Source organism: Orbicella franksi, chromosome 15 (genome assembly GCF_964199315.1).
Source record: "Orbicella franksi chromosome 15, jaOrbFran1.1, whole genome shotgun sequence".
Classification (NCBI taxonomy): Eukaryota; Metazoa; Cnidaria; class Anthozoa; order Scleractinia; family Merulinidae; genus Orbicella; species Orbicella franksi.
Window position 1 is genome coordinate 13,532,269 of NC_138159.1, and position 26,084 is coordinate 13,558,352.

Genomic DNA, 26,084 nt, shown 5'->3' on the forward strand with positions numbered 1-26,084 from the left:
ATGTGTCTGCGAAGTTTCTCGGTGAGCAAATATTTCCGAAAATGGAAACATTCGACACCAGAAAGCCGATATTAGCATTTTCTGCCAACAAAACACATCTGCCGGTTTAATAGCCCTCGCTTCTTTTGTTTAGCGGAGTCGACGAGCAAAAGTTTTAGAGATAAACCGATCAGAAAATAACCAAAATTCTATCAAGCCGTTATAAATCTCAAGCAGTGTCTAAAATAGAGTTTGCTTCATGCCCATGATGGAAACTAAGATCTTTGGTGCTACTTTAAAGTTTTATACTATACTGTAATTATTTCAAAGACTTAAAATTTCGGACGCTTTAAAATTTCGAAAGGTTTTATTTTCGGATACTTTTTATTGATATTAAAATCGTCCGAAATTCTAAGAAGGTTGTTAATGCCTGTTAATAACTAATTTTCACTACGTCTTTTGCGGCAGTGTGATTATCAAAAACTGAGCAAGTAGTATTTCCCAACAGAAAGTACTCAGTTTCGATTTTCGATCGGATCAGTATCCAACTTCTTGTCTCGTCTCCGTTATACCACTAAAGAAGTTTTTAACTTAATTTCAGAGGGCCATGACATTAGATTGTTGATAAGCACCACAAATTTGCATTGGCAAGTCGAACCTATTCCGTTTTAAGTGCTATCTTTTAGGGGTCTAATAGGCTCGAGCAACTCCCATATTAGTCTCCTTTCGGAGTAAAATTCAAATTTTCCGACGAACAACCCTGACCTTTTAATATTTGAGTTCCTCCCCCCCCCCCCCCCTCCCGAGGTTTAAAATGTCTAACAGGAAGTGACCCAGTGAAGAAGGAGTGATGGAGTGAAATCGCTTCACCACTACAACTCGGGAAAATCATATTTCCCAAGTTTAAAAAGGAAAGAAAGAAAGGAAAGAGTGTGTGATTCCTGTTGTACTTTACCGTTTTAAACCAAAAAAATTTAAGGTGCGATGAAGGGGGAGGAAAAATTCAAAATCTTTCCAAAACCACTACTCTATGAGAAGAAACTCTGCAAAACCTGGCTTCGACTACAAGTTTATTCTCACCACAGTTTTCTTACTTGTACTTGACCACTACTGGGTTTAAGACGTCTTTGTCTATGTTGTAATACGGAAAAAATGTTAAACCGTCTTTAACTTAATTTAACAATGAAGCTAGTGCTTAGCAAATCCCAAAATAAATTCTTGAATTGAACGTATCAAATACTAATTCCGAGTGAAATGCCTTTGAATTGAAATTATATATATATATACTTTCTTGTACTCTTTGTCGTCTTGGCTTTTCGTTAAGCCTTTACTTGGTCTGCCTTGGCAGCCCAGAATGAGCTTCTGCATGCTCATCCAGCTTAACCTTGTCGTAATCCTTGTCATGCCATGTTATCTCAAGTCGGTGATTGACAAAGTGATAGTCTGGCATCTGGACAACCTTCTTAGCTCTGCATGCAAAGAAGCAAAGGAACTCGAATTAGTGACACTGGGTTGAGTGTATCAGCATATAACAAATACAATACTGTTTTAAAAGTGCAAACTACTACTGTAGCCTGATCCTTGCCACCTTCCGAACTTTACTATCCTGACAAAAGATACATATTCCCTCCTAGGTAAGGTTGTTCACTGGATAACTAACTTGTGATCTTGTGTTTGCGGTTCAGATATTTTTGGACTGTTCAACACCAATCCCCACATGGGGCATCTCTAATCTAGAAGTCGCAGCTAAGGTCACTGATTTCACTGTAACAGTGACCACTAAAACTTATTGATGTCTTGATGAACTTATTCATGTCTCCTTATTGCAAGTCATCAACATCTTAAACGCATAATAAAAAAGAAAAACTTACTTGAAAGTAGTTTTTAAGTCACATCGGTAATGGCCACCTCCTTCAAGCAACAGAGCCATGTTAACATCACCCTTCAGCACTCCATCACGCACATACATTTTCTCAGTGGATGGCTCCCATTTCACGGTCTTCTTCTGCATAACTGGACCATTGGCGGGAAAGTTCACCCCATCAAAACGAATTTCATAGAAAAAAACAGTCACGTTTGTCGACGTCTTACTTCATTCTGATAAAATTAAAAGAAATGAGGCATAGTCAGTGTTCCCATACAAAGATAAAAGGAACACTTTGACCTTTACAAGCATATAGCTGGCAATAAAATTAATGCATGATATCAAATGAAACCAGGGGCGATTTCTTTTACATTCTTCCTTTTTGTTATACGCAGAGAGAACTATTTTGGAAAAATACGTTAAACTTGTGGTTCACACTTAACATTGCAGTCCATATAAAAGGAGAAAGGAATAAGGAAGTTAAAAGTGTACCGAAAGGGAAAAAATGACAACAAAATACCAAGAAATTAAACTAAAGTGACTTGACTGGAACAAAAAAGTTTCTTTAAATATTTTTATCGGGAGGCATCAGCTTACTTACTTTATGTCATTTGTGGCGGTGCAAAAGCCTCCGTCTTCGTAAGTCATGCATCCTTCCCAGGAATACCACTCAGGAATACCCCTTAGGAAACGACTGCTTGAAATAGTCTGGTATGTCTTTTGAGTATTTGGCGAATACCCTGTTGTCGTAATCGAATACTACTGTCAAGATATTGAAAGCAAAAGGCGGAGGTCCGCCGTCTATGACCGCCAGGTCCATAGTCTGCTTTCCCCTAAAAAACAAACAAGAAACCAAAGACGTGAGAAAAAGCACTATTCAAATACAATGCAGAACGTTTTTCTCTGTTACATAGTGCTGAAAGATAATGACAGTAGAAATGTTCTTTGGTTGAGCCCCAATTTAACAAGTGAATATCTTTTGAAACAAAAGACGACGCAACCACCTCTTATCGTAGTAAGATATTCAATTTTGTTTAGTGGCAATAAAAAGTGAAATCATTTTTTTTTTTTTTTTTTTTTGGAGTGGAAATCACTGTATAAACTAGAAATGGAGAGGTTAGATACTCACAGTCTGGTCACACCACAGAGGGAGTGTTCTTCAATCTGATATAACCCAATTCAAGTAATCAAAACTTTGTTTTCAGATAAATGTTGCATGGCTAAGAAATACATAGCAAATAGAGCCTATGAATTGGCATAATTATTTAACAGAACGAAACAAAACCTTTCATGTAGCCCTAAAATTCTTGTCACAAGTGAAATAGAGCGACGGGTAGGTACATTTTAGGTATCGATTTCTAGGTAAGGATAAGAGTAAATTTGTGAAAGCCTTGCTGCAGTCTTTCTCGCTATGTTCTTAGTGCGTCGCCTTAAAGGTCATAAAATCGAAGAAACGACAGATAGACCATTTATCTGCTGCGATTTTCTGAAAGAAATACGGCTTTAGACGAATTCTCGGTATTAAATCTTGTTACTGACAAAATGTAACTTTTCCTAAAACTAAGCAAGGCTGCCGTAAAACTGACCACAATGATTTACCACTGATTTCTCAACTTTTACTTTCTCGAAAGGCTGGCCTCTTCCTTCCCCTGTAACCACGAACTTGTGCCATTTACAGCGCCTTCCATTCGCAGCTTGATCTTCATTTAATTACACTCTGCGAGGTGAAACTGGGATAAATCTGAGATTATTCACCAATTAAGAATAAGCAGTTGAATAAATTCATTATTGAAAAAAAAATGCCTTTTCTTGTGCAACACTTACCATGATGGTAGACGTAAGTAAGATATCTGCCTTATACAGCTCTTGTTGTTCTCGATGTGCTCGCTTCCAAATCACCAGGGTGAATGGCACCTCAGCGTGGACGATGCTGCTTTAAACCTGAATGTCACACCCAGAATCTCACATGGACCAATTATAAGCCAGGAACCCTTAATAACAAAACAATCCTTTTTCACGAAGAACAGCCCTTTTATGTCTATCGTACTGAACCGCACTTTTTCGTTGAATTACATGGCAATCACCTTTAGGTAGCGACTAATTATTTTTGACAAGTGTGATCGTGCGAACATTAATCACATTTAGTTAATAATGGTAATAGGACTGAGTGGAATCCAATTCGGTCTGTAATCATACCAGCGATTAACAAAATCGGACGACCGCGAAGCGGGAGTGCTAGTCCGATTTGTTAATCGCGAGTATGATTACAGACTGAGCTGGACGACACGATGTCCTGTTACCAATCAATCAAAACTATGACGAAATTCGAGAAACGAACAAACCATCGATTGATCGCTGAACGATTTTAAAACGTCGTTACTGAAAACACAGCAGTTTACTCAACAAAGTGCACCGCAACAGCGCGCGCAAAATGACGCGTACTCCAATTACACAGGCATGACGCGTACTGTCCTACTACAATGTCCAATTACAAGCATGACGCGTACACCGTCCAATTAATGCTGAAATCGGGTTGCTGATTGCCAATCAGGATCGAGAATTTTGTTATAGTTTTGAAATTTATTATTATTATTATTATTGAAAACACGGAATTCTACAAGTGGAAGTAAAGAATTCATTATATCAAATTCGATAACCTGAGGAAAAGTAAAGAATTTTTAACTTATTTTGATTTTCCTTAATTTCCGTTAGCTTTAGGGTTGACCTTAACTGATTCGGTTGAGAAAAAGTTGCAATATGACATCAAAAGCACGGCGGTTTTATCGATTAAACCGCTCTCCAAACAGCTGGTGAACATTAAGTCAGTTTATCGAGTATCTCAAATGAAACAGTATGATCTCATTCTCCCCTGTAAGATCTTACTGCGCAAACAGTGGACACTAGGAGTATTTCTGGAAGGTCAAAAATTCAACCCACCGAAGTTTTTATTTCTCCCTTGAAAATATCTCTGGAAGATAATTATAAACTTTGGATAAAGAGGACTCCTAATCAAAACCAAAAGCAAAAAATCTTTTGCAATTACATTTTCCGAAAGGTACTTGAGTCATCAGATTTTAAAGACCTTATGAGAGGGAGGTACTGCCCGTTTATGCGCTTATAAAATGGTCAACCCTTGGGGTGTCAACCAGTTATTGTTGGCAAGTGTATTCATTTGAACATCGTTCACATGGAGTTGTTTTCCTTTAATGTTTCGGTTAAAAAACAAGAAGAAAATATTAAAGCACCGACAAAAAATACTTTGTAATTAAACTTCTTGACTGTTACTTGTTTCATATCATTTTAATAAACTTGTAGAAGGCAGCTAACGCCTGTCTAGGTGCTTTTAAAATGGTCAGCCACTGAAGTGTCAACCTGTTATTTTTGACAAGTGTAATCGTGCGAACATTTCTCACATGGAATTTTCTTCATATCAAGTCAATCATCTGGCACAAGAGAATGTAAAGTTCATAATTTTTATTATTATTATTATTATTTTTATTATTATTATTATTATTATTATTACTTTGAACTCTATTACGTTACCATTAACACAATATGTCACAATATGGTCCCAAAAGCGTGGTCATTTTCTCACCAAACTGCTCTCGACATAGCTGGTAAACATTAGTAAGTTTACCGAGTACAGGTAGTCCAAAGGAAACAAGATAATTTCATCAATTCACTCCTCCATGATCTTACAGTGCAAAACAGTGTACACCAGAAGTATTTCTAGAATGTTGAAAGTCCTTGGCCCTTAATTAAAAGTTGCTATTTCGAAATATCGCCTGGAGAGGTACATGTAGGTCTAGAGAAACTATTTGTTAACAAAAGGAATATTATAAGTTTGATAATGTTTCTTTCTTTTCTTTTTCTATTTTGGGCGAAGAAGGAAGAGCGATGATAACGATTTGACAACTCACCCATTCGTTTCCAACAGGGCGTTTACCACACATGCGATGATATGTGTCCTCGCCATCTGTAGGTCAGACAATTGGCGAGAAAATGACACCGTCACGTACGCTTGAGAAGTTTGATGAGTCCAAAAAGGATAGCTGTCAAGCAGAAAAGGAATTTCTCGCCTGACACAAAAAAACGGTATAAAAATGGCTTCTTTTGACAAATTTGTTCTCTTTGCAAAAGAAACATAATTTCACGTAGTATTAACGGGGCGTTATTGTCACAATGTAAGATGTGCCTGTTTTCACCGTCATAATCAATCAATCAATCGATCGATCAATCAATCAATCAATCATAATCTCTAATTTGGACATATTTTGGGTTTGTTATCAATCAAGTTATCATTTTGTTTTTACATGGGAGCAAAAATTTGGAAAAAAAAATAGAGGTCAGCGTTTTTTTTTTTCGTTACACGAAGAGTTGAAATATTAGAGCAGAGATACATTCCTTCTTAGAAGTTATCATGCAGCTTAATGAAATAATAACTTTAATAACTTCTGTAATGCTCTACAATAACGTATATTACTGATACACTTCATTTAGCTGGTGTTAACCTTCAAATGTTTTATCTAAGAAAGAGTCAAAATATGGCATCAAAAACGCAGTCATTTTTACGACTAAACTGCTCTGCACAGAGCTGTTAACACTAATAAGTTTATCAAGTAGCTTTCAGGACAAACAAGATAATTGAGTCACCCTCGATCTTACAATGCAAACAGTTAACACTGGAAGCGTTTCTGGAATGTTGGGTGTTCTTGGCCCGGGGGTACTTTGGGAATTTCTGGGTGGGGATGTGCCGCTGAGACCCTGGAGCCCTTAGCCTATACCAGAGCTAGCTCAGCTGAATTTTGCTACCCTATACTAGAGTAAACTCCCCAAATCCCTCCATCTATCGACACTGTTGAGGCTGATTTGCGTAAATTTAAACTTGCCGGTTTGATTTTTTTTATATTTTAGACTGGCAGCTCCTGATTTCCTTAGTCTAGATAAAATCTTCAACCAACTAGTCAGTTTTGTGAAAAATAATACCCTATTTTAGACCCAAACGCTCTGTTTTATATATCCTATCCTAGAGTAAACGGCTTGAAAATCATACCCTTCACAGCGGCACATACCTATGTAGCCTATATATGGCAGTGCCCACCCCCGGTCCTTGGCTTACGATTCCCCTGAAAAGTGAACGCGAAGTAAACGGGTGTCCAAGTGCTTGTAAAACAGTCAGTCGGTTAGGGATGTCCACTATTTTCGCAAGTGAAATCGTGAGAATTACGATAACGTAATATTTTGTAACAGGAGAAAGTCATGATCGGCTAGCTTAATATCTGATTAAATGACTTAATTTATACAAGACTGTTTCGTTCTTTTGACTTAAATGTTCGTTAGAAAATCTAGTAGGAACCCTCGCCTTGCGGTCAGCCCGTTAATACGGCCACCTCGTTATTATGGGCACTATATTCTGGCCCGAACAAAAGCTCAGTCATTATTATTATTATTATTATTATTATTATTATTATTATCATTATTATTATTATTAAAGTCTTGCCGCTTTTAACTTATGGTGCCGAGTTCAATCCGTGAGCCTAGGGCATTCATAAGCCTCAGTGCTGGATTACTTGATGGATAGAGTCCTCCTAAGTATGTGAGCAGTTCCTGGGAGGACGGTCTTCTGTAGCTCTGCCTCTAACATTGCCTGGGATCTTGCCAATGTAGTTTTCTGTTCCCTTCTTGACAGGCCCGAAAGCTCCAATGATCACTGGGACAGTTGTTGTTTTCATTCCCCACGTTTTCTCGATTTCAATCTCAAGATCTTTGTACTTTGTGAGTTTTTCCATTGTTTTCAAGGGGGTGTTCCTTTCTGTGGGGATGGACATATCGATAAGCAGACAGGTTCTTTCCTTCTTGTCTTTCACCACTATGTCTGGTCTGTTTGCTTTTATCTCTTTGTTGGTTTGCATTGGCATCTCCCAAAGTATAGTCGCTGTTTGGTTTTCTGTCACGGTAGCTGGTTTATTATTATTATTATTATTATTATTATTATTATTATTATTATTATTTCTTTTTTTTTCTTTTTCTTTTTTTTTCATTTTAAGAACCCTTTTAATACGGCTACCCCGTTAACACAGCCAGATTTTTGTGGCCCGTTGGTGACCGGATTAACGGGAATCTAGGGGATGGTTCCTCTAATATGTGATACACTTGAGATGGTGGTCATCTTGCATATATATGCCTTAGCGAAGAGTTATTTTATCTCTGTTGATAACACATATTGTCGTTAATCCAGCACCATCCGGGTTAATTTCAAGTGCCGCAATTGATGATTTCCGTTCTAAAAAGGAATTTAATGTTTGCAAACGCCTCGTCTTATGTCTTATAATGTTAATCGAGATGAATAAGATAAAATCATATTTGTGTCAATCAAGCTGTTGACCAAATTATGAATTCAACATTTTCCACGACAAGACTCAAGGTACATTGTAATGCCCGAGCAGGCAGCAAGTTAAAGCATTCATTACAAATACTGTTGACAACGGCTTTGAAATCTAAGTTATCCTAAACATCCGATAAAAGGTTCCATTTCGTTTCTAGATGGACTTCCTCGATGTATCGAGAAGATTTTCTTTCTCTACAACTCAGTCAAGCATATCGTATTTGTCAACAGTAAATTCACTTGAGCACGAAGATGATCATCAATAGTCGTTTGCTGCACTTGAAATTAATCCGGTTGGTCTTGGATTAGCGACAAGCTATGTTATAAACAAAGATGAAGTACCTCTTAGTCTTGGAATATGCGTGATGATAACAACCTCAAGGGAAGAAAAATAGCTATTGTCATGCACAGACACTACTGATCAATGGACACTGTAGTTTACTGCACTATCAAACTGCTATGATCAAATATTAGAGTAACCATCACTTCATCATGCATTCACTTCACCCATAAACAACATAAAAAGAACGTTTAAACAGTGGCCAAAGTATACAGGATTGTAAATCATTCATTGTCTCATGACCATGTCGTTGAATTTAAAAGTTTATCACTACAACGTAATTGTCACATTAGAAAGTGCTATGAATCTTGGCACACCATGACGACCCCCAGTGCGGGGGTCTCTTGTCCACTCCTAAGACAATTAAATCAGAAAGTATTCTTTCTTTTCTTGTTACCAAATATTTTAAAGTGCATTACCATACAATACTCTTTATATCACGCTGGTCTATCGATCTGACCCGATCAGCCAATAGCTTTCGAGGCGTTGAGCACGTAAGAAAGTCAAAGTATGATTAAGATCAAAAGCGTGGTCATTTGTTTCGACTAATCTGCTCCTCTCCACATAGGTGGTGAACATAACTAAGTTTATCGAGTAGCGCAGAGGAGAGAAGATAATTTCATTCACTCTTACCTGATGTTACAATGAAAACTAGTATATTTCTGGAATGTCAAATGAACTCGGCTCTCGAAAATATTGAACCCATCGAGGTTTTATTTCCATTTTGAAAAGGTCTCTGGAATTTAATCATATAATTTGGGTAAAGAGGACGGTGCTTATCGATAGAATAAGAGGGAATTTTGCATCTCTAAATCAGTGTTCGGATGCAACCTGGTAAAAAAAAAACCAAAAAACCAAAAACAAAAACAAAAACAAACAAACAAACAAAACAAAAACAGAAGGGGTGACCGTGGATCTACAGAAGAGCCATGAAAAATCGACTGCCAAGAGATCAAACATGGCGGATACTGGTGAGGTTGAAACGAAGAACGAGGACACCTCTTCAAGCGAACAAGACAAACCAGACCTACATGAAATCAAGCAGGTTAAAACAGCTTAGAATTCCATGGAGTCCTCGAAAACTCGTACCAGTCTACTGAGGAAGTCATCCTAAAGATCGCAGCTACTTTTGATGTCCAAGTTATCCCCAGCGACATCGAAATTTCACACAAGCTGAGACTTAAAAAACGACAACAGCGTCATAATTGCAAAGTTTTGTAGTCATAAAGTGAAAACCAGCCTTTTAGAAAGCTATAACTCTCTATATTGTCTGGCTTTCTTCTGTGCTCAACGCCTCGACGGCTAGTGGCTGATCGGGTCAGATCGATAGGACGGAAACTAATGTGTATGTGATGTCGATTAAAAGATCGCTTTTCACTTTCTAAACTGCAGTCTTTAACAGTCAATTGATGAAAGAATTAATAAAAATTCTAAAATACGGAGTAAAGAAAAAGAACACAATAGTATGTAACTTTAAAATGTTTGTTAAAACAGAATACTGTTGTCTCGTAAGTGAACAAGAGTTCACTTCACTGTTTTCCTTTACCCTGCTTTTTTCGTATCGATCTCGTTTTCCTCACTTCCAGCAGTCGCTAGAACTTCTGTGAGATATGGACATTGTAGAACGGGTTGAAACAAGTTCCTGCTGTTATGCAGCTAGTTTTGAATCTAACTATAAGTACTACGGTTCGCATCGATGTGTTTCCTCGCGGATCCATCTCCAGCTCAGAGGAATGGCGGGAGACTAATACTGTCACGCACGATTGCGAAATATGGTGACCCGATGAAGGACAGCTGTAAGGAACAACAGATTTATGGCTGAGAACAAATTCACAGCTTAAAAATGGCTTCGTGTTGACACATTTGTTTGTTTGTTTGTTGCTTTTTTACATACACTCCTTCTTAGCAGTAATGAAAGACTGCGTCTGTGATAATAGCTTTCTGTCGCTGAAATCATTATCTTTATGTGAACGGCTGAAGTTTTACAGACGGATATAACAAAGTTACAAAGTCCACTATTGTTCTGTGGATGAATTGATTTCCTTGCTTTATTGTTAGCAAGTTGAGGTTCCGTCTACTGAATTCCGATTTGATGACCTTTGATGACACGTTGCGTGACGGCTCCAGTTTCGGTAAACTTATAAGTTATATAATAACTTAATTTCGTTCCGACCTGTCTGCAGCCAAAAAAACGAGATTTTTTGTGAAGATTGCAAATTGGCCTTCCCTCTAAGTTTTTCCAGGGTGTTTTGACCCCGCTTTCGTGTCCACATGGTACGTCATTTTTGTTCTTTTTGGTGGCTTCTTTTGTTGTTTTCGGCGACGTTTTGGGGTGTTCTTTGAACTGGTTTAATTTTTCACTCTGATTGCATTCGATAAAAGACGGAATAGAGTCCTATTGCAGACTAGAGTGGGTTTTTGTGGCCGGGCGAAAACAAATTGCATCATCGCAAAGCACGTGCATTTGAGACGATTTGCTTTTTCGATCGTTTGCGATCACTCGTTTCTAGTAGTTTTGATTCTGGACCGTGCGTGCCCTGTTTGGTCAGTACGCGATCGAGATGACGTGCTTTTGTTACGTAACTGGGATAACAATGATTTATTCTGTTCACGAACACGACTTTGAATCGCCTTGGCTTTAGGATGTTAACCGTGGGAACAACCATATTTCAATGGCTATATTTTGATTACATTTGTTGACTTTAATATTTTTTCAGTGGCCACAAATAGTTCACTCTGTATCCAGCGAAGGTCAAAATTGAGTCGATGGAAGAGTTCTCCGAAGCCAAGACCTGTAAGAGTTAGCTAGAACTAAGGAACAACAATGTAAATGCTGTCTATTTTTTATACATTAGCGGAAATAACAATTACTGCCAGTCGTACGGGGGAAGTTTGTTTTTGTTAAAACTCTCAACCCTATCCGGCCCTCTAACTATGGTACATGGTATCATCCAAATTTCTCCAATTCGGAGGACAGAAGGTTAATAAAATTACTCGCTTACTGGGCGATTTTGGGGTAGCACACTTGAATTTGGCCTACATGACGAATTTCGCGAGATCAAGTAATTTCACTTTTGAAATGGCGGAGCCCGTGAGGCTAGCTATTTCAACAGTTAGGATCGCAGTTAGGATCGCAGTTAGGATCCCGCAGTTAGGATCCCGCCTTCGGATCCCTAAAGAAATTTAAAAAAAGAAATGCCCCCTCCCTTGTTTTCCACCACCCAGCCCCCCCTCCCGATGAATCTTTCAACCTGTATAGAACTAGCATCCCATCCAGGGGGGAGTAGAAATACTTCCGGCCAATTTACTGTTGGGGAGAACACTGCGATGAACTAGCATCCCATCCAGGGGGGATGGGGGGGGGGGGAGTAGATATCCTTTCGATGGTTGCTGTTGAAAACCCGTTTGCCTCCAGCCATGACTTGACTTTATCTTAAAAAAACGATTTGGCAAAGTACTACATCTTTAAGCGTTCACTGTATGCTTCCTTGATCATAAGCACGGCGAATGAAAGGGCGCTAGGAGAGATGCAGCCTTTCTACCACAAATGGACAAAAGGCAGGTTGGAGTACAAAATCATGGGCAAACTTTCAGAAAGATGTTGCACGAAATATATATCGCACCTACCCCTGGCGCATTTGAGGCAAACAGAAGAAAACTAATTGACTGGACGGACAAAAAAACAGAAAAACGAGGCCATATTAAATCCTGGTTCAACAAATTTTGGTTCAGAAGACGAATGCATGTATTCCGCGCCTTTAAGAGTGCAGACACGCCTAATACCAATATGGCAGAGGCAGGCCACTCGCGTAATGCCACAAGAGGTGCCAAAAATAAGTCGCTGGCCACAGTAGCCGAAGAACATATTGTCGAATGTGCTCTGCTGAAATCGAAATTAGAAATGCATGAAAGTGGAACCTACAAAGGGGGCCATTGCCCAATGCAACGTCAAAAACACACAGCGACATTTAGAAGGCAGAGAGACCGAGCTGCTCAATTTGCGAGGGAGCTCGAAGCAGGAGACATCAATCCACGCCTTTACTCTTCCTCATCCTTTGTTGACCCCTCTTCGAGTCACAGAGCACCGAAAAGAACAGGGATCTCTACAAGTGATGATATAGGCGCCTTAAGCGCCTCGTCTTCCTCGGAAAATGAAAGCACACAGGCAGAAGGACGAAAAACTGCTAAGGCTTCCTTCAGAAAACGAAAGGGAAGAAGCAAAGTGTTCCAAAAGTCGCTCTCGATGGCTAAGCGAACAAAGCCAGTAACGAAAGTGAAGAATGATCATCGCAGTTAATTTTCCAATTTAAGCAATTGGAAAGAAGAAGCCTGAAAAAAATCAGGGCTTCAACGAGATTCGAACCCGTGACCTCCGCGATACCGGTGCGATGCTCTACCAACTGAGCTATGAAGCCACACATTGGGAGCGAGGTCAATTAGTTGAGTTCATATCTTCCCGTGAGGAGTGAAATGATGTGAAGTTTATATGAAATAATTCATATATGAACTGCGGTTGTAGATGAAAGGCTTTCAGGCTTCTTCTTTCCAATTGCTTAAATTGGAAAATTAACTGCGATGATTATTCTTCACTTTCATCTACAACCGCAGTTCATATATGAATTATTTCATATAAACTTCACATCATTTCACTCCTCACGGGAAGATATGAACTCAACTAATTGACCTCGCTCCCAATGTGTGGCTTCATAGCTCAGTTGGTAGAGCATCGCACCGGTATCGCGGAGGTCACGGGTTCGAATCTCGTTGAAGCCCTGATTTTTTTTTTCAGGCTTCTTCTTTCCAATTGCTTAAATTGGAAAATTAACTGCGATGATCATTCTTCACTTTCATCTACAACCGCAGTTCATATATGAATTATTTCATATAAACTTCACATAAAGTCAGTAACGTTGACGCAAATATATGATGCCGGGCCCACAAGAACGGTGTTCGAACCGCTAGACGGTGGAAGGATAAGATTAGTAGAAATAAGCGAAACACCTACTTGTGACTGTGGCATGGTCTCTTCCAGAGACATATGCATGCATGTCATATGGGTCATGCTGAGAAAATTGAATGTCAACGAAAATGACGACATTATTCAGCAAAAATCGATTACAGTTGCCCGGGTCAAGAAGCTTCTGAGAAGTGAAGAGCATGCCGTAAGCAGTGGGGTCATTGAGAGTTTGACTAGTGGAGTATCCGCTGCAACTACAGCTTTACCACCTGAGGCAAGTAAAACAGCCATCAGTGGAGGTTTCTTCCACAACATTGGAGTCTCCACAACGAACATTGCTATACCACCTGCGGCAAGTACAACAGCCATCAGTGGAGGTTTCTTGCCAAACAGTGGAAGTTCCATAGCGAGCAGAGCTATATCACTTTCAGCAAGTACAACAGCCATCAGTGGAGGTTTCTTACCAAACAGTGGAAGCTCCACAACGTGCAGAGCTTTACCTCTGGCGGTAGGTACAACAGCCATCAGTGGAGGTTTCTTCCACAACATTGGAGTCTCCGCCACGAGCAGAGCTCTGCCACCTGCGGCAAGTACAACAGCCATCAGTGGAGGTCTTTTACCAAACAGCGGAAACTCCACAACGTGCAGAGCTTTACCACCTGCGGCAGGTACAATAGCCATCAGTGGAGGTTTCTTGCCAAACAGTGGAAGCTTCACAACAAGCAGAGCTCTACCACCTGCGGTAAGCACAACAGCCATCAGCAGTGGATTCTCTAACCGTTTCACAAGTGGAGGTCTCTTGCCAAACAGTGGCAGCTCCACAACGAGCACAGCAATACCAGCAGGCTATCCACACTTTCCTCCCCATGTCTATCAAAGTCACCAGAAGATGCCTTAGCACAACAACAACCCATTTGTAATTGTCCCAATTAACAATAAGATAAAGAAATGTGCAGGATGCCCATTTGAGTTTTTGGACGCCAGTGGTCCTATCTTTACTGGTTTGGTTGTTCGCCATTGTGAAAAGGACTTCTACATAGACAAAACTGGGCATCGGATGGTGGGAAGAGAAACCAACAGATATTACCATTGCGAAAATGGGTGTCTATTAAATAGGCATCCATACTTCAGCGCCGCTCTGATACGACTCGAACCAGGACTGCAGTTGAATTCCTTTCAACTAAATCATTTGCAGCGTGCTCTGCATGTACAGTTCCAGTGACAGTTATCAACAGAGTAATTGGTTTTTTTTTTTAACAAATGAAATAGTGCATGCAAATTCATTACAGCGGTTAAAACAAATCAATGCCTACTATAAGTTTTAGAAATACCTCAGCAATAAAAATGCATTATGTGAGTTTTAATTTCGGTCGCGATCTTGGAGAATTGCACAGTCTATTGACAGTTTTTTTTTAATTCTTGTATTGCGCGGGACTTGTGCCCAGGTTTATTCGCGTTGTCCTCTACAGATCGTTTTCACTCACATGGTCATATGGCCGCCGTGACGTCATTTGAAAACCATCTGTTGTTCAAATCGTTCCATATTACGACTGCGTGAGAAATTTTCTTTTTAATTAAGGTCTACCCGGGAAACATTTGGAAAATTGAAGGCAATTTTTAGGGATCCAAAGGGGGGATCCTAACTACGGGATCCTAACTGCGATCCTAACTGTACCAATAGTTTATCCCGGAGCCCGTGGAACAAAATTAGCACGATTTCAAAGATCCTGAAGATGGTTTTTGGGGAGGAAAACAATTCAGAAGGTATCTTAAGTAATTATGAGAGTAATTTCCTAAATTATGTAGAAATTCGAAGCGAGAATTGTAGGTAAACGAACGTTCGTGTCTCTTCGCATGGGTTCCTAATACAAAGACATGCTCGAATGCGACAAAATACTCTTCAAATCGCGAATTTACGTTTAGAATATCTCGCTTTGATATTGATTTACGTGTAAACACGTAACATTCTCATAAAATCCATTTATGATATAAAGAGTATTGTATGGTAATGCACTTTAAAATATTTGGTAACAAGAAAAGAAAGAATACTTTCAGATTTAATTGTCTTAGGAGTGGACAAGAGACCCCCGCACTGGGGGTCGTCATGGTGTGCCAAGATTCATAGCACTTTCTAATGTGACAATTACGTTGTAGTGATAAACTTTTAAATTCAACGACATGGTCATGAGACAATGAATGATTTACAATCCTGTATACTTTGGCCACTGTTTAAACGTTCTTTTTATGTTGTTTATGGGTGAAGTGAATGCATGATGAAGTGATGGTTACTCTAATATTTGATCATAGCAGTTTGATAGTGCAGTAAACTACAGTGTCCATTGATCAGTAGTGTCTGTGCATGACAATAGCTATTTTTCTTCCCTTGAGGTTGTTATCATCACGCATATTCCAAGACTAAGAGGTACTTCATCTTTGTTTATAACATAGCTTGTCGCTAATCCAAGACCAACCGGATTAATTTCAAGTGCAGCAAACGACTATTGATGATCATCTTCGTGCTCAAGTGAATTTACTGTTGACAAATACGATATGCTTGACTGAGTTGTAGAGAAAGAAAATCTTCTCGATACATCGAGGAAGTCCATCTAGAAACGAAATGGAACCTTTTATCGGATGTTTAGGATAACTTAGATTTCAAAGCCGTTGTCAACAGTATTTGTAATGAATGCTTTAACTTGCTGCCTGCTCGGGCATTACAATGTACCTTGAGTCTTGTCGTGGAAAATGTTGAATTCATAATTTGGTCAACAGCTTCATTGACACAAATATGATTTTATCTTATTCATCTCGATTAACATTATGAAACATAAGACGAGGCCTTTGCAAACATTAAATTCCTTTTTAGAACGGAAATCATCAATTGCGGCACTTGAAATTAACCCGGATGGTGCTGGATTAACGACAATATGTGTTATCAACAGAGATAAAATAACTCTTCGCTAAGGCATATATATCCAAGATGGCAACCGTCTCAAGTGTATCACATATTAGAGGAACCATCCCCTAGATTCCCGTTAATCCGGTCACCAACGGGCCACAAAAATCTGGCTGTGTTAACGGGGTAGCCGTATTAAAAGGGTTCTTCAAATGAAAAAAAAAAAAAGAAATAATAATAATAATAGTAATAATAATAATAATAATAATAATAATAATAACAATAATAACCAGCTACCGTGACAGAAAACCAAACAGCGACTATACTTTGGGAGATGCCAATCCAAACCAACAAAGAGATAAAAGCAAACAGACCAGACATAGTGGTGAAAGACAAGAAGGAAAGAACCTGTCTGCTTATCGATATGTCCATCCCCACAGAAAGGAACACCTCCTTGAAAACGATGGAAAAACTCACAAAGTACAAAGATCTTGAGATTGAAATCGAGAAAACGTGGGGAATGAAAACAACAACTGTCCCAGTGATCATTGGAGCTTTCGGGCTTGTCAAGAAGGGGACAGAAAACTACATTGGCAAGATCCCAGGCAATATTAGAGGCAGAGCTACAGAAGAGCGTTCTCCCAGGAACTGCTCACATACTTAGGAGGACCCTATCCATCAAGTAATCCAGCATTGAGACTTATGAATGCCCTAGGCTCACGGATTGAACTCGGCACCATAAGTTAAAAGCGGCAAGACTTTAATAATAATAATAATAATAATAATGATAATAATAATAATGACTGAGCTTTTGTTCGGGCCAGAATATAGTGCCCATAATAACGAGGTGGCCGTATTAACGGGCTGACCGCAAGGCGAGGGTTCCTACTAGATTTTCTAACGAACATTTAAGTCAAAAGAACGAAACAGTCTTGTATAAATTAAGTCATTTAATCAGATGTTAAGCTAGCCGATCATGACTTTCTCCTGTTACAAAATATTACGTTATCGTAATTCTTACGATTTCACTTGCGAAAATAGTGGACATCCCTAACCGACTGACTGTTTTACTAGCACTTGGACACCCGTTTACTTCGCGTTCACTTTTCAGGGGAATCGTAAGCCAAGGACCGGGGGTGGGCACTGCCATATATAGGCTACATAGGTATGTGCCGCTGTGAAGGGTATGGTTTTCAAGCAGTTTACTGTAGGATAGGGTATATAAATCAGAGCGTTTGGGTCTAAAATAGGGTATTATTTTTCACAAAACTGACTAGTTGGTTGAAGATTTTATCTAGACTAAGGAAACCAGGAGCTGCCAGTCAAAAATATAAAAAAATCAAATCGGCAAGTTTAAATTTACGCAAATCAGCCTCAACAGTGTCGATAGATGGAGGGATTTGGGGAGTTTACTCTAGTATAGGGTAGCAAAATTCAGCTGAACTAGCTCTGGTATAGGCTAAGGGCTCCAGGGTCCCAGCGGCACATTCCCACCCAAAAGTTCCCAAAGTACCCCCGGGCCAAGGACACCCAACATTCCAGAAACGCTTCTAGTGTTCACTGTTTGCATTGTAAGATCGAGGGTGACTCAATTATCTTGTTTGGCCTGAAAGCTACTTGATAAACTTATTAGTGTTAACAGCTCTGTGCAGAGCAGTTTAGTCGTAAAAATGACTGCGTTTTTGATGCCATATTTTGACCCTTTCTTAAACAAAACATTTGAAGGTTAACACTAGCTAAATGAAGTGTATCAGTAATATACGTTATTATAGAGCATTACAGAAGTTATTTAAGTTATTATTTCATTAAGCTGCATAATAACTTCTAAGAAGGAATGTATCTCTGCTCTAATATTTCAACTCTTCGTGTAACGAAAAAAAAACGCTGACCTCTATTTTTTTCCAAATTTTTGCTTCCATGTAAAAACAAAATGATAACTTGATTGATAACAAACCCAAAATATGTCCAAATTAGAGATTATGATTGATTGATTGATTGATCGATCGATCGATTGATTATGACGGTGAAAACAGGCACATCTTACATTGTGACAATAACGCCCCGTTAATACTACGTGAAATTATGTTTCTTTTGCAAAGAGAACAAATTTGTCAAAAGAAGCCATTTTTATACCGTTTTTTTGTGTCAGGCGAGAAATTCCTTTTCTGCTTGACAGCTATCCTTTTTGGACTCATCAAACTTCTCAAGCGTCGTGACGGTGTCATTTTCTCGCCAATTGTCTGACCTACAGATGGCGAGGACACACATCATCGCATGTGTGGTAAGCGCCCTGTTGGAAACGAATGGGTGAGTTGTCAAATCGTTATCGTCGCTCTTCCTTCTTCGCCCAAAATAGAAAAAGAAAAAAAAAAGAAAAGAAAAGAAAGAAACATCATCAAACTTAAAATATTCATTTTGTTAACAAATAGTTTCTCTAGACCTACATGTACCTCTCCAGGCGATATTTCGAAATAGCAACTTTTAATCAAGGGCCAAGGACTTTCAACATTCTAGAAATACTTCTGGTGTACACTGTTGTAAACTGTAAGATCATGGAGGAGAGAATTGATGAAATCATCTTGTTTCCTTTGGACTACCTGTACTCGGTAAACTTACTAATGTTTACCAGCTATGTTGAGAGCAGTTTGGTGATAAAATGACCACGCTTTTGGGACCATATAATAGAGTTCAAAGTGATAATAATAATAATAATAATAAAAATTATCAACTTTACATTCTCTTGTGCCAGATGATTGACTTGATATGAAGATAGCTCCATGTGAGAATTTTTCGCACAATTACACTTGTCAAAAATAACAGGTTGACACTTCAGTGGCTGACCATTTTCAGAAAAGCACCTAGACAGGCGTTAGCTGCCTTCTGTAAGTTTATTAAATGACGTGAAACAAATAACAGTCAAGAAGTTCAATTACAAAGTATTTTTTGTCGATGCTAATATTTTCTTCTTGTTTTTTAACCGAAACATTAAAGGAGAACAACTCCATGTGAACGATGTTCAAATGAATACACTTGCCAACAATAACTGGTTGACACCCCAAGGGTTGACCATTTTATAAGCGCATAAACAGGCAGTACCTCCCTCTCATAAGTTCTTTAAAATCTGATGACTGAAGTACCTTTCGGAAAATGTAATTGCAAAAGATTTTTTGCTTTTGGTTTTGATTAGGAGTCCTCTTTATCCAAAGTTTATAATTATCTTCCAGAGACATTTTCAAGGGAGAAATAAAAACCTCGATGAGTTGAATTTTTGACATTCCAGAAATACTTCTAGTATCCACTGTTTGCGTAGTGAGATCTTACAGGGGAGAATGAAATCATACAGTTTCATTTAAGCTAGTCGATAAACTGACTTAATGTTCACCAGCTGTGTGGAGAGCGGTTTAGTCGATAAACCTGACCGCCGTGCTTTTGATGTCATATTGCAACTCTTTCTCAACCGAATCATTTGAGGTCAACCCTAAAGCTAACGGAAATTAAGGAAAATCAAGATAAGTAAAACATTCTTTACTTTTCCTCAGGTTATCGAATTTGATATGATGAATTCTTTAATTCCATTTGTAGAATTCCGACATGAATAATTTTTAGTGATCACTGTTAGAGTGGAATCAGTGGCCATGGCTCCGACTGCTGGATAATGGACAACTCATGTCGGGATTGGTGTTGACCACGACTCCAAAGCTATCTAAATCTCAAGGGAAGATCCAATCATTTACCCAGAAAATAATCTTACCTTCAAGGAAATTAACGTGACTATTGTCAGGATAGTCAACTTCGGAAGCTGGCAACAATAGGTGTTAGGAGTTTTTACTTTTGAAACGGTATTGTATTTATTATATGCTGATCGATGCACCGAGCCTAGTGTCACTAATTCGAGTTCATTTGCTCCTAAGAAGGTTATCGAGTTGCCAGACTATCACTTTGTGGACCATCGCATTGAGATTTAAAGCCACGACGAAGATTACAACAAGGTTCTAGCTATATGAGCACGCCGAAGCTCATTCTGGGCTGCCAAGGCAGGCTAAGTAAAGGCTTAATGAAAAGCCAAGACGACAACAAACAGATGAAAAGTTTTTTGTTTTGTTTTTGTTTTGTTTTGTTTTTTAATTGAAAGCCATTTACGCGGAGTAAGTGTTTTAATTGAGGGAGGAGAACTGAAAAGATTGCTAAATGTATCCTTAGCTTTTCCGCCGAGCTCTCTTGATTTTTGTGTTTGATTTATCACATTTTCAAAGGAGTACTAAAAACATCAGCGAGATAAAAGATCTGAAAAGCGCTTTACAAGTTTAGAAAGGGATACATAGAAAAGCTAGTTTATATGTAAAAATTAACTTTTGATAAAAGTATTAACAGTTTGTCAACATTATTTGAATACGTTAAGTAATTTTACTGCTTGCTGATGTCAGGCATTACCTGTTGGAAATTTTAAATTCCTAATTTTCTCAACGGCTTTAGTCATATAATATGACTTTATTCTGAACATTTCGATTGACATTATGAAACATAAGACGAGGCGTTTTGTCAACGGTAAATTCCTTTTAAGAACGGAAATGACTATCAACACTCGTTTGCGGCACTTGAAATGAATCCGGATGGTCCTGAATTAACAACAATATGTACTATCAACAAAGATAGAGACACCATATATCAGTCGACACTGTAATTTACTGCACTATTAAACTGCTATAATCTCATATTAGAGGAGCAACCCCTTAGATGTTAAGTTTAGGTAACCTATTGACTTGCTCCCGTTATATAATATAACGTTATCTACCCCTCACACGATTGTACTTGCCAAAAATAGTTACGGCTGACCATTTTACAAGTATTGGGACACGCGTTGACATCCCGTTCACTTTTCAGAGGAATCGCGAGCCAATGACATTAAACTATCTAGTGTTCACCAGCTATGTACAGAGCAGTTTAGCCGTAAAAATGACTGATTTTGATGCCATCAGTTTTACTCTTTCTTAACCGAAACATTGAGGGTTAACCATAACGTAATGAACAGTATAAGTTATATATATGTGTGTATTATTGCAGAGTATTAAAAGTTATTATTACAGTAATTTATATTTAAAAAATATATACATGAGAAAGGATATATCAGTCTGCTCCAATTTCAATTCCTCTTATAACGAAAAAACGCTGACCTCTAATTTTTTTCCCAATGCAATCCTATGCAAAAAACTTGGCATGAGTGATAAACAAACCCAGGATGAGATAACTAGTTTAAATGAATCCCAATTGATTGATGGATTGATTGATTGATTGATTGATGGATGGATGGATTAATGGACTGATTGACAGATGATGTCAGTGAAACAGGCTGCTCATTTGAATTATTGCGTTCACGTACTGTATCCTATTAAATACAGTCTGTATCGAGATTTAGACGACCTTGTTCACCGATTTTGCCTCGCCGCTCGCTGCAGGGGTAAATTACATCATGAGCGCGTGCACGTGAATAATCACCAGTCACGTGTGCGCTATGCAGATTCTAAGGAGGTCTGTATGGTTTGTGCAAAATTGTAGCTTGCAAATAGCGCTGTGTTTTCGACCTGCTCGCCTTCGACAACAAGGAACGAAGCCTGCGTCATCAGGAATGAATATTTTGTAGCTCTGCGACGGAAAATGACCATGATTTCTGGTCAGAAAGCAAATCTTCCGAGTTGTGTAGCTTGCAGAGTAGCTCGGCAAATTCGCCGTGGTCATGATTGTTTGTCTGATTTGTAGCTCGTCAAAAGGCTGTGACTTGTGACCAGAATGATTTATTCAACTTTTTCACTCGCGAAAACAAGATGTAGATTCGAGCGATGTAGACAAATACAAACACAAAGTAAAATTAGGAAAATAAATATTTGGCGACGCACTGTCGTGCAGGGCCTGTCAATGATCAAACCTTAATTTCGATTCATTTTCTCCAGAAATATTTGATACAACACAGGTGGCCCAAGCTTGTAAATGAGCGCCAACGTAAAAGCATTAGTACAGATAGTACTCAGGTCACGTAAGAGTCCAAATAATTTTATAAGGATTTGTATGCGAAAACCGTAACATATTGGAGCCTAAAAATACGAAGGAGTATGAATAAAATACGCCTACTTCGCTTCAAGTGTGTGTCTCCTTGTTTCACCTGAGGTTTCTAGGCACATAAGCCGTTATTGAAGAGTATTACAGAAGTTATTGAATGATCCTGGACTCTGCTCCAGTTTCAAAACAAAAAAAAAGAAAACACCGACCTTTTGTTCCAATTTTAGCTTGAAAAAAATGAGCACGATTGATAACAAACCTAGGATGTGATAACTAGTGATCGCGTGCCAAGGACTCTAAACCATCTAGTGTTCACTTAGCTATATGCGAAGCACTTTAGCCATAAAAATGGCTGCGCTTTTGATGCCATACTTTGACTCTTTCTTAAACGAGACATTGAGGTTTAACAGTAACGTAATGAATAGTATAACTTATATATGTTCAGTTGCACAGTATTACATAAGTTATTAAAGTTATTATTACAGTAGTTATATAGCTGCATCAAAATCCAATATTGCCAACAGATCTATTTTTTTATTAATTTTTGCCAACCGTCTAAATTTAAAATAAATTGCATAGTTTTTGCTCGAGCTTTAGGTAACTATTTATAGCTTTGAACAAACTGCCCAATTTGAGAAAAATCTGGATACTTTGCATCAACCGATCAAATGTCAAGCTAAATAAAAGAATCAACTATTGGCCAATCAGGTTGCAGCTATTATCACTGCCATCAAACGTCAGCGACCGAGTTTTATTATGTTTTGATAATGGCGAGATTTGCCGACTTTTCTCTCTCTTCTTTTTTGACGTCTCAAACTTTCAAATTGAGTCTTCAGCTAGGTTTCCAGAGATAGATGCTACTAACTGATTTACTCGAGATGAGGAAGAATAATCAGAACAAGAACACCCAAAGAAGCTCAAAAACCTGGGTTAAAGTTGCGTAACTGTGGCGTGCCGAGCGAAGCGAAGTGAGAGAGCTTGAGGAGACTCCCGAAGACGAGCTTACGACGTTCTTTGCCGATTTTATGTAAAGATAAGAAAGCAAAACGGAGATGAACACGAGCCAGATAGCCTTGCTGTTATGCAAGGTTCCTTAGACTGCCATCTAAAGAACAACGGCAAGCTGCAATTCAAGTACTTTAGAGGGTCAAATATTTGCCCTGGTCATCTGGTTGCTATATAATTAATAGGTAATAGGACTATATGCTCATCCAATTTGGAAATAATTGGATGAGAAAAATGCCTCGGACTGCCAAATGAATGAGTTGCCAGTAATCGGATACCCATGTTTGCGAAAAGAACTCTGGGATCGTCAGGGGGCAAACATTGCAAGTCGCTAGAAGGGAATGTATGGCGAAAAGTTGTTTCGACGCCCAAAAACATGGTTTTGGAAAGAGATAACCGCTTTTTCGCCGTTGTTTTATCGCAAATGGATTTTGGCAATTTTGATACATGGAAAATGTAAGTTTTTGTTTGAATAACCGTGAAATAAGTGAAAAAATTTACCGATAAACTCCCTTCTGCTTGCGTGAGGTTTATTGTGAAATACATTGAAGAGAATATTGAAAATTTCAATACACGCCTGATCTCGAGAGGCTACCCGGAGCAAATGGTAGAAAAGACCCTCCGAGAAGTTAAATATTAAGACAGAAAAGAAGCTCTAAAACACAAATCGAAATTGCAGAATGAACTACTACCCTTTGTGTCGGGAATTTTCACTCAACCGTCGATACCAAACTTTGGAAAGCATAATCACGCACAAATGGCACTTTCAAATACAAATACTCAGAGATGTATTCAAGGAGCTACCCTTGATCTGTTATAGAAATGGAAAATCACTGAAATACGTGCTTGTAAAAGCAAAACAAAGGCTTTGAGCAACACAGTAGCCACACAGCATGAGTCGCGCGGACTCATTTGTCATTAAATCAACCCCTGACAGCACAATGATCGCCACCGGGTTTATTTCCAGTATTATTTGTACGACTGAGCTTTCAAATAAGCCAAAAGTAGCCTGTACACAACTTAAAAGGCTTTACTGGGTTATTCCTCCGTCTCCATTTATACCTAATTAATTTTGTAATATTTTCAGACCATTACGCGATGTAAATTTCACAATAAACCTCACGCAAACAACGGAGTTTATCGATAGATTTTGTCACATATTTCACGGTTATGCAAAGAAAAACTTACATATTCCACATATCAACATTGCCCAAATCCATTTGCGATAAAAACGACGGCGAAAAAGCGTTGATCTCCCTCAAAAATCGTTTTCTTGTACCTCGAAACAACTTTTCGCCATACATTTCCTTCTAGCGACTAGCAATGTTTGCCCCCTGACGATCCCAGAGTTCTTCGCGCAAACACGGGTATCCGATTACTGGCAACTTATTCATTGGACTCGACCTACGGCCTCGTCCAATTTGGCAATCCTCGGCATTTTTCTCATCCAATTATTTCCAAATTGGACATCATGAAGTCCTATTACATATACTAAGTTATATAAGAACAAATACAAGGTGAAGTTGAGAAAATAAATATCTGGCGACACACTGTCGTGCAAGGCCGGTCGATGATCAAAACTCAATTTAGATTTATTTTCTCCAGAAATATTTGATACAACACAGGTGGCCCAAGCTCGTAAATCCTATTAGAGTTGGAACGTAGCCTACCATATCAGGCCCCCCATATCAGACCCCAACATACAATACGCGACCCCGACCTCGGGTTTGTCGGGTTTAACTTTATGTTAACTGTTGTGCTAAGTAATACAATAATTCTTCAGTAGTGTACTGAAATTATTACGAAATATGGCTATTACAAATAACAAACTGCAAGTCAGGAGCCCATGACCATGGTCATGGGCTCCTGTTGCAAGTTCACTGGAAGAGAAAGTCGCCATTGTTGCAACTTCCTTTCTAGCCTATAGACTTCACAGCATCGCGGTTCTTATCACCGTATTCTGGTACTATTTTTTAGGAAATATATAAATTATAAATACTTTTAAAATATATTTTTGAAGCAAGCATCCGTCCCAAAACGTTCTAAGATGATTATATGTATCACTTTGTTTCAAATCAAGCAACCAGCGTCTTGAAATTTTTGTTGACCTCAAAATGCCTTTGTTTGTAAAAACATTAGTACAGATAGTACTCAGGTTACACAACAATTTTATAGGATTTGTATGAGAAAAATGGTTATATTTTGGAGCCTAAATATACGAAAGAGTATGAATAAAACTAAACCTACTTCGCTTCAAGTCTGTGTTTCCTTGTTTCTCGTCAGGTTTCTAGGCATATAAGTTATTGAAGAGCATTACAGAAGTTATTGAATGATCCTAGACTGTGCTCCAATTTCAAAAAACAAAAAAACACACCGACCTTTTTTTCTAATCTTAGCTTGAAAAAAATGAGCACGATTAATAACAAACCTAGGATGTGATAACTAGTTTCATTTAAAACTACTGAGCCAGTTTGAGATTAATATTGACTGATTGACTGATTATGTCGCTGAAACAAGGCTTCGTTCGCACTTCGTGAAATTCTGTATTTTAAAAAAAACTCTTTCAACACGACGCCAGGTTTTTTTTTTTTTTTGTTTTTGTTTTTT

At 38.5% G+C, this 26,084-nt stretch overlaps 1 protein-coding gene and 1 pseudogene across 3 annotated transcripts in view; both read right to left on the bottom strand.

The window, feature by feature from the left end:
- The window catches only part of LOC145469998 (GFP-like fluorescent chromoprotein cFP484), a 90,598-nt gene that overhangs the window by 38,439 nt on the left and 26,075 nt on the right, over positions 1-26,084 (bottom strand). The window contains exon 1 of one of the 2 annotated variants that reach the window (XM_081453828.1): positions 3,668-4,020. The exons of the other annotated variant lie outside the window; for it this stretch is intronic. Coding sequence (XP_081309954.1) covers positions 3,668-3,670 — 3 coding nt within the window. The 5' untranslated portion in view covers positions 3,671-4,020. Of the gene's footprint in view, positions 1-3,667; positions 4,021-26,084 lie in introns of those variants that run through there. 2 annotated transcript variants of the gene reach the window in all.
- LOC145470005 (GFP-like fluorescent chromoprotein cFP484) lies at positions 1,037-3,549 on the bottom strand (annotated as a pseudogene). Its single transcript, XR_014042408.1, has 4 exons — positions 3,464-3,549; positions 2,445-2,669; positions 1,851-2,076; positions 1,037-1,448 (listed from the first exon to the last, which is right to left on the bottom strand). The product of XR_014042408.1 is annotated as a GFP-like fluorescent chromoprotein cFP484 (transcript).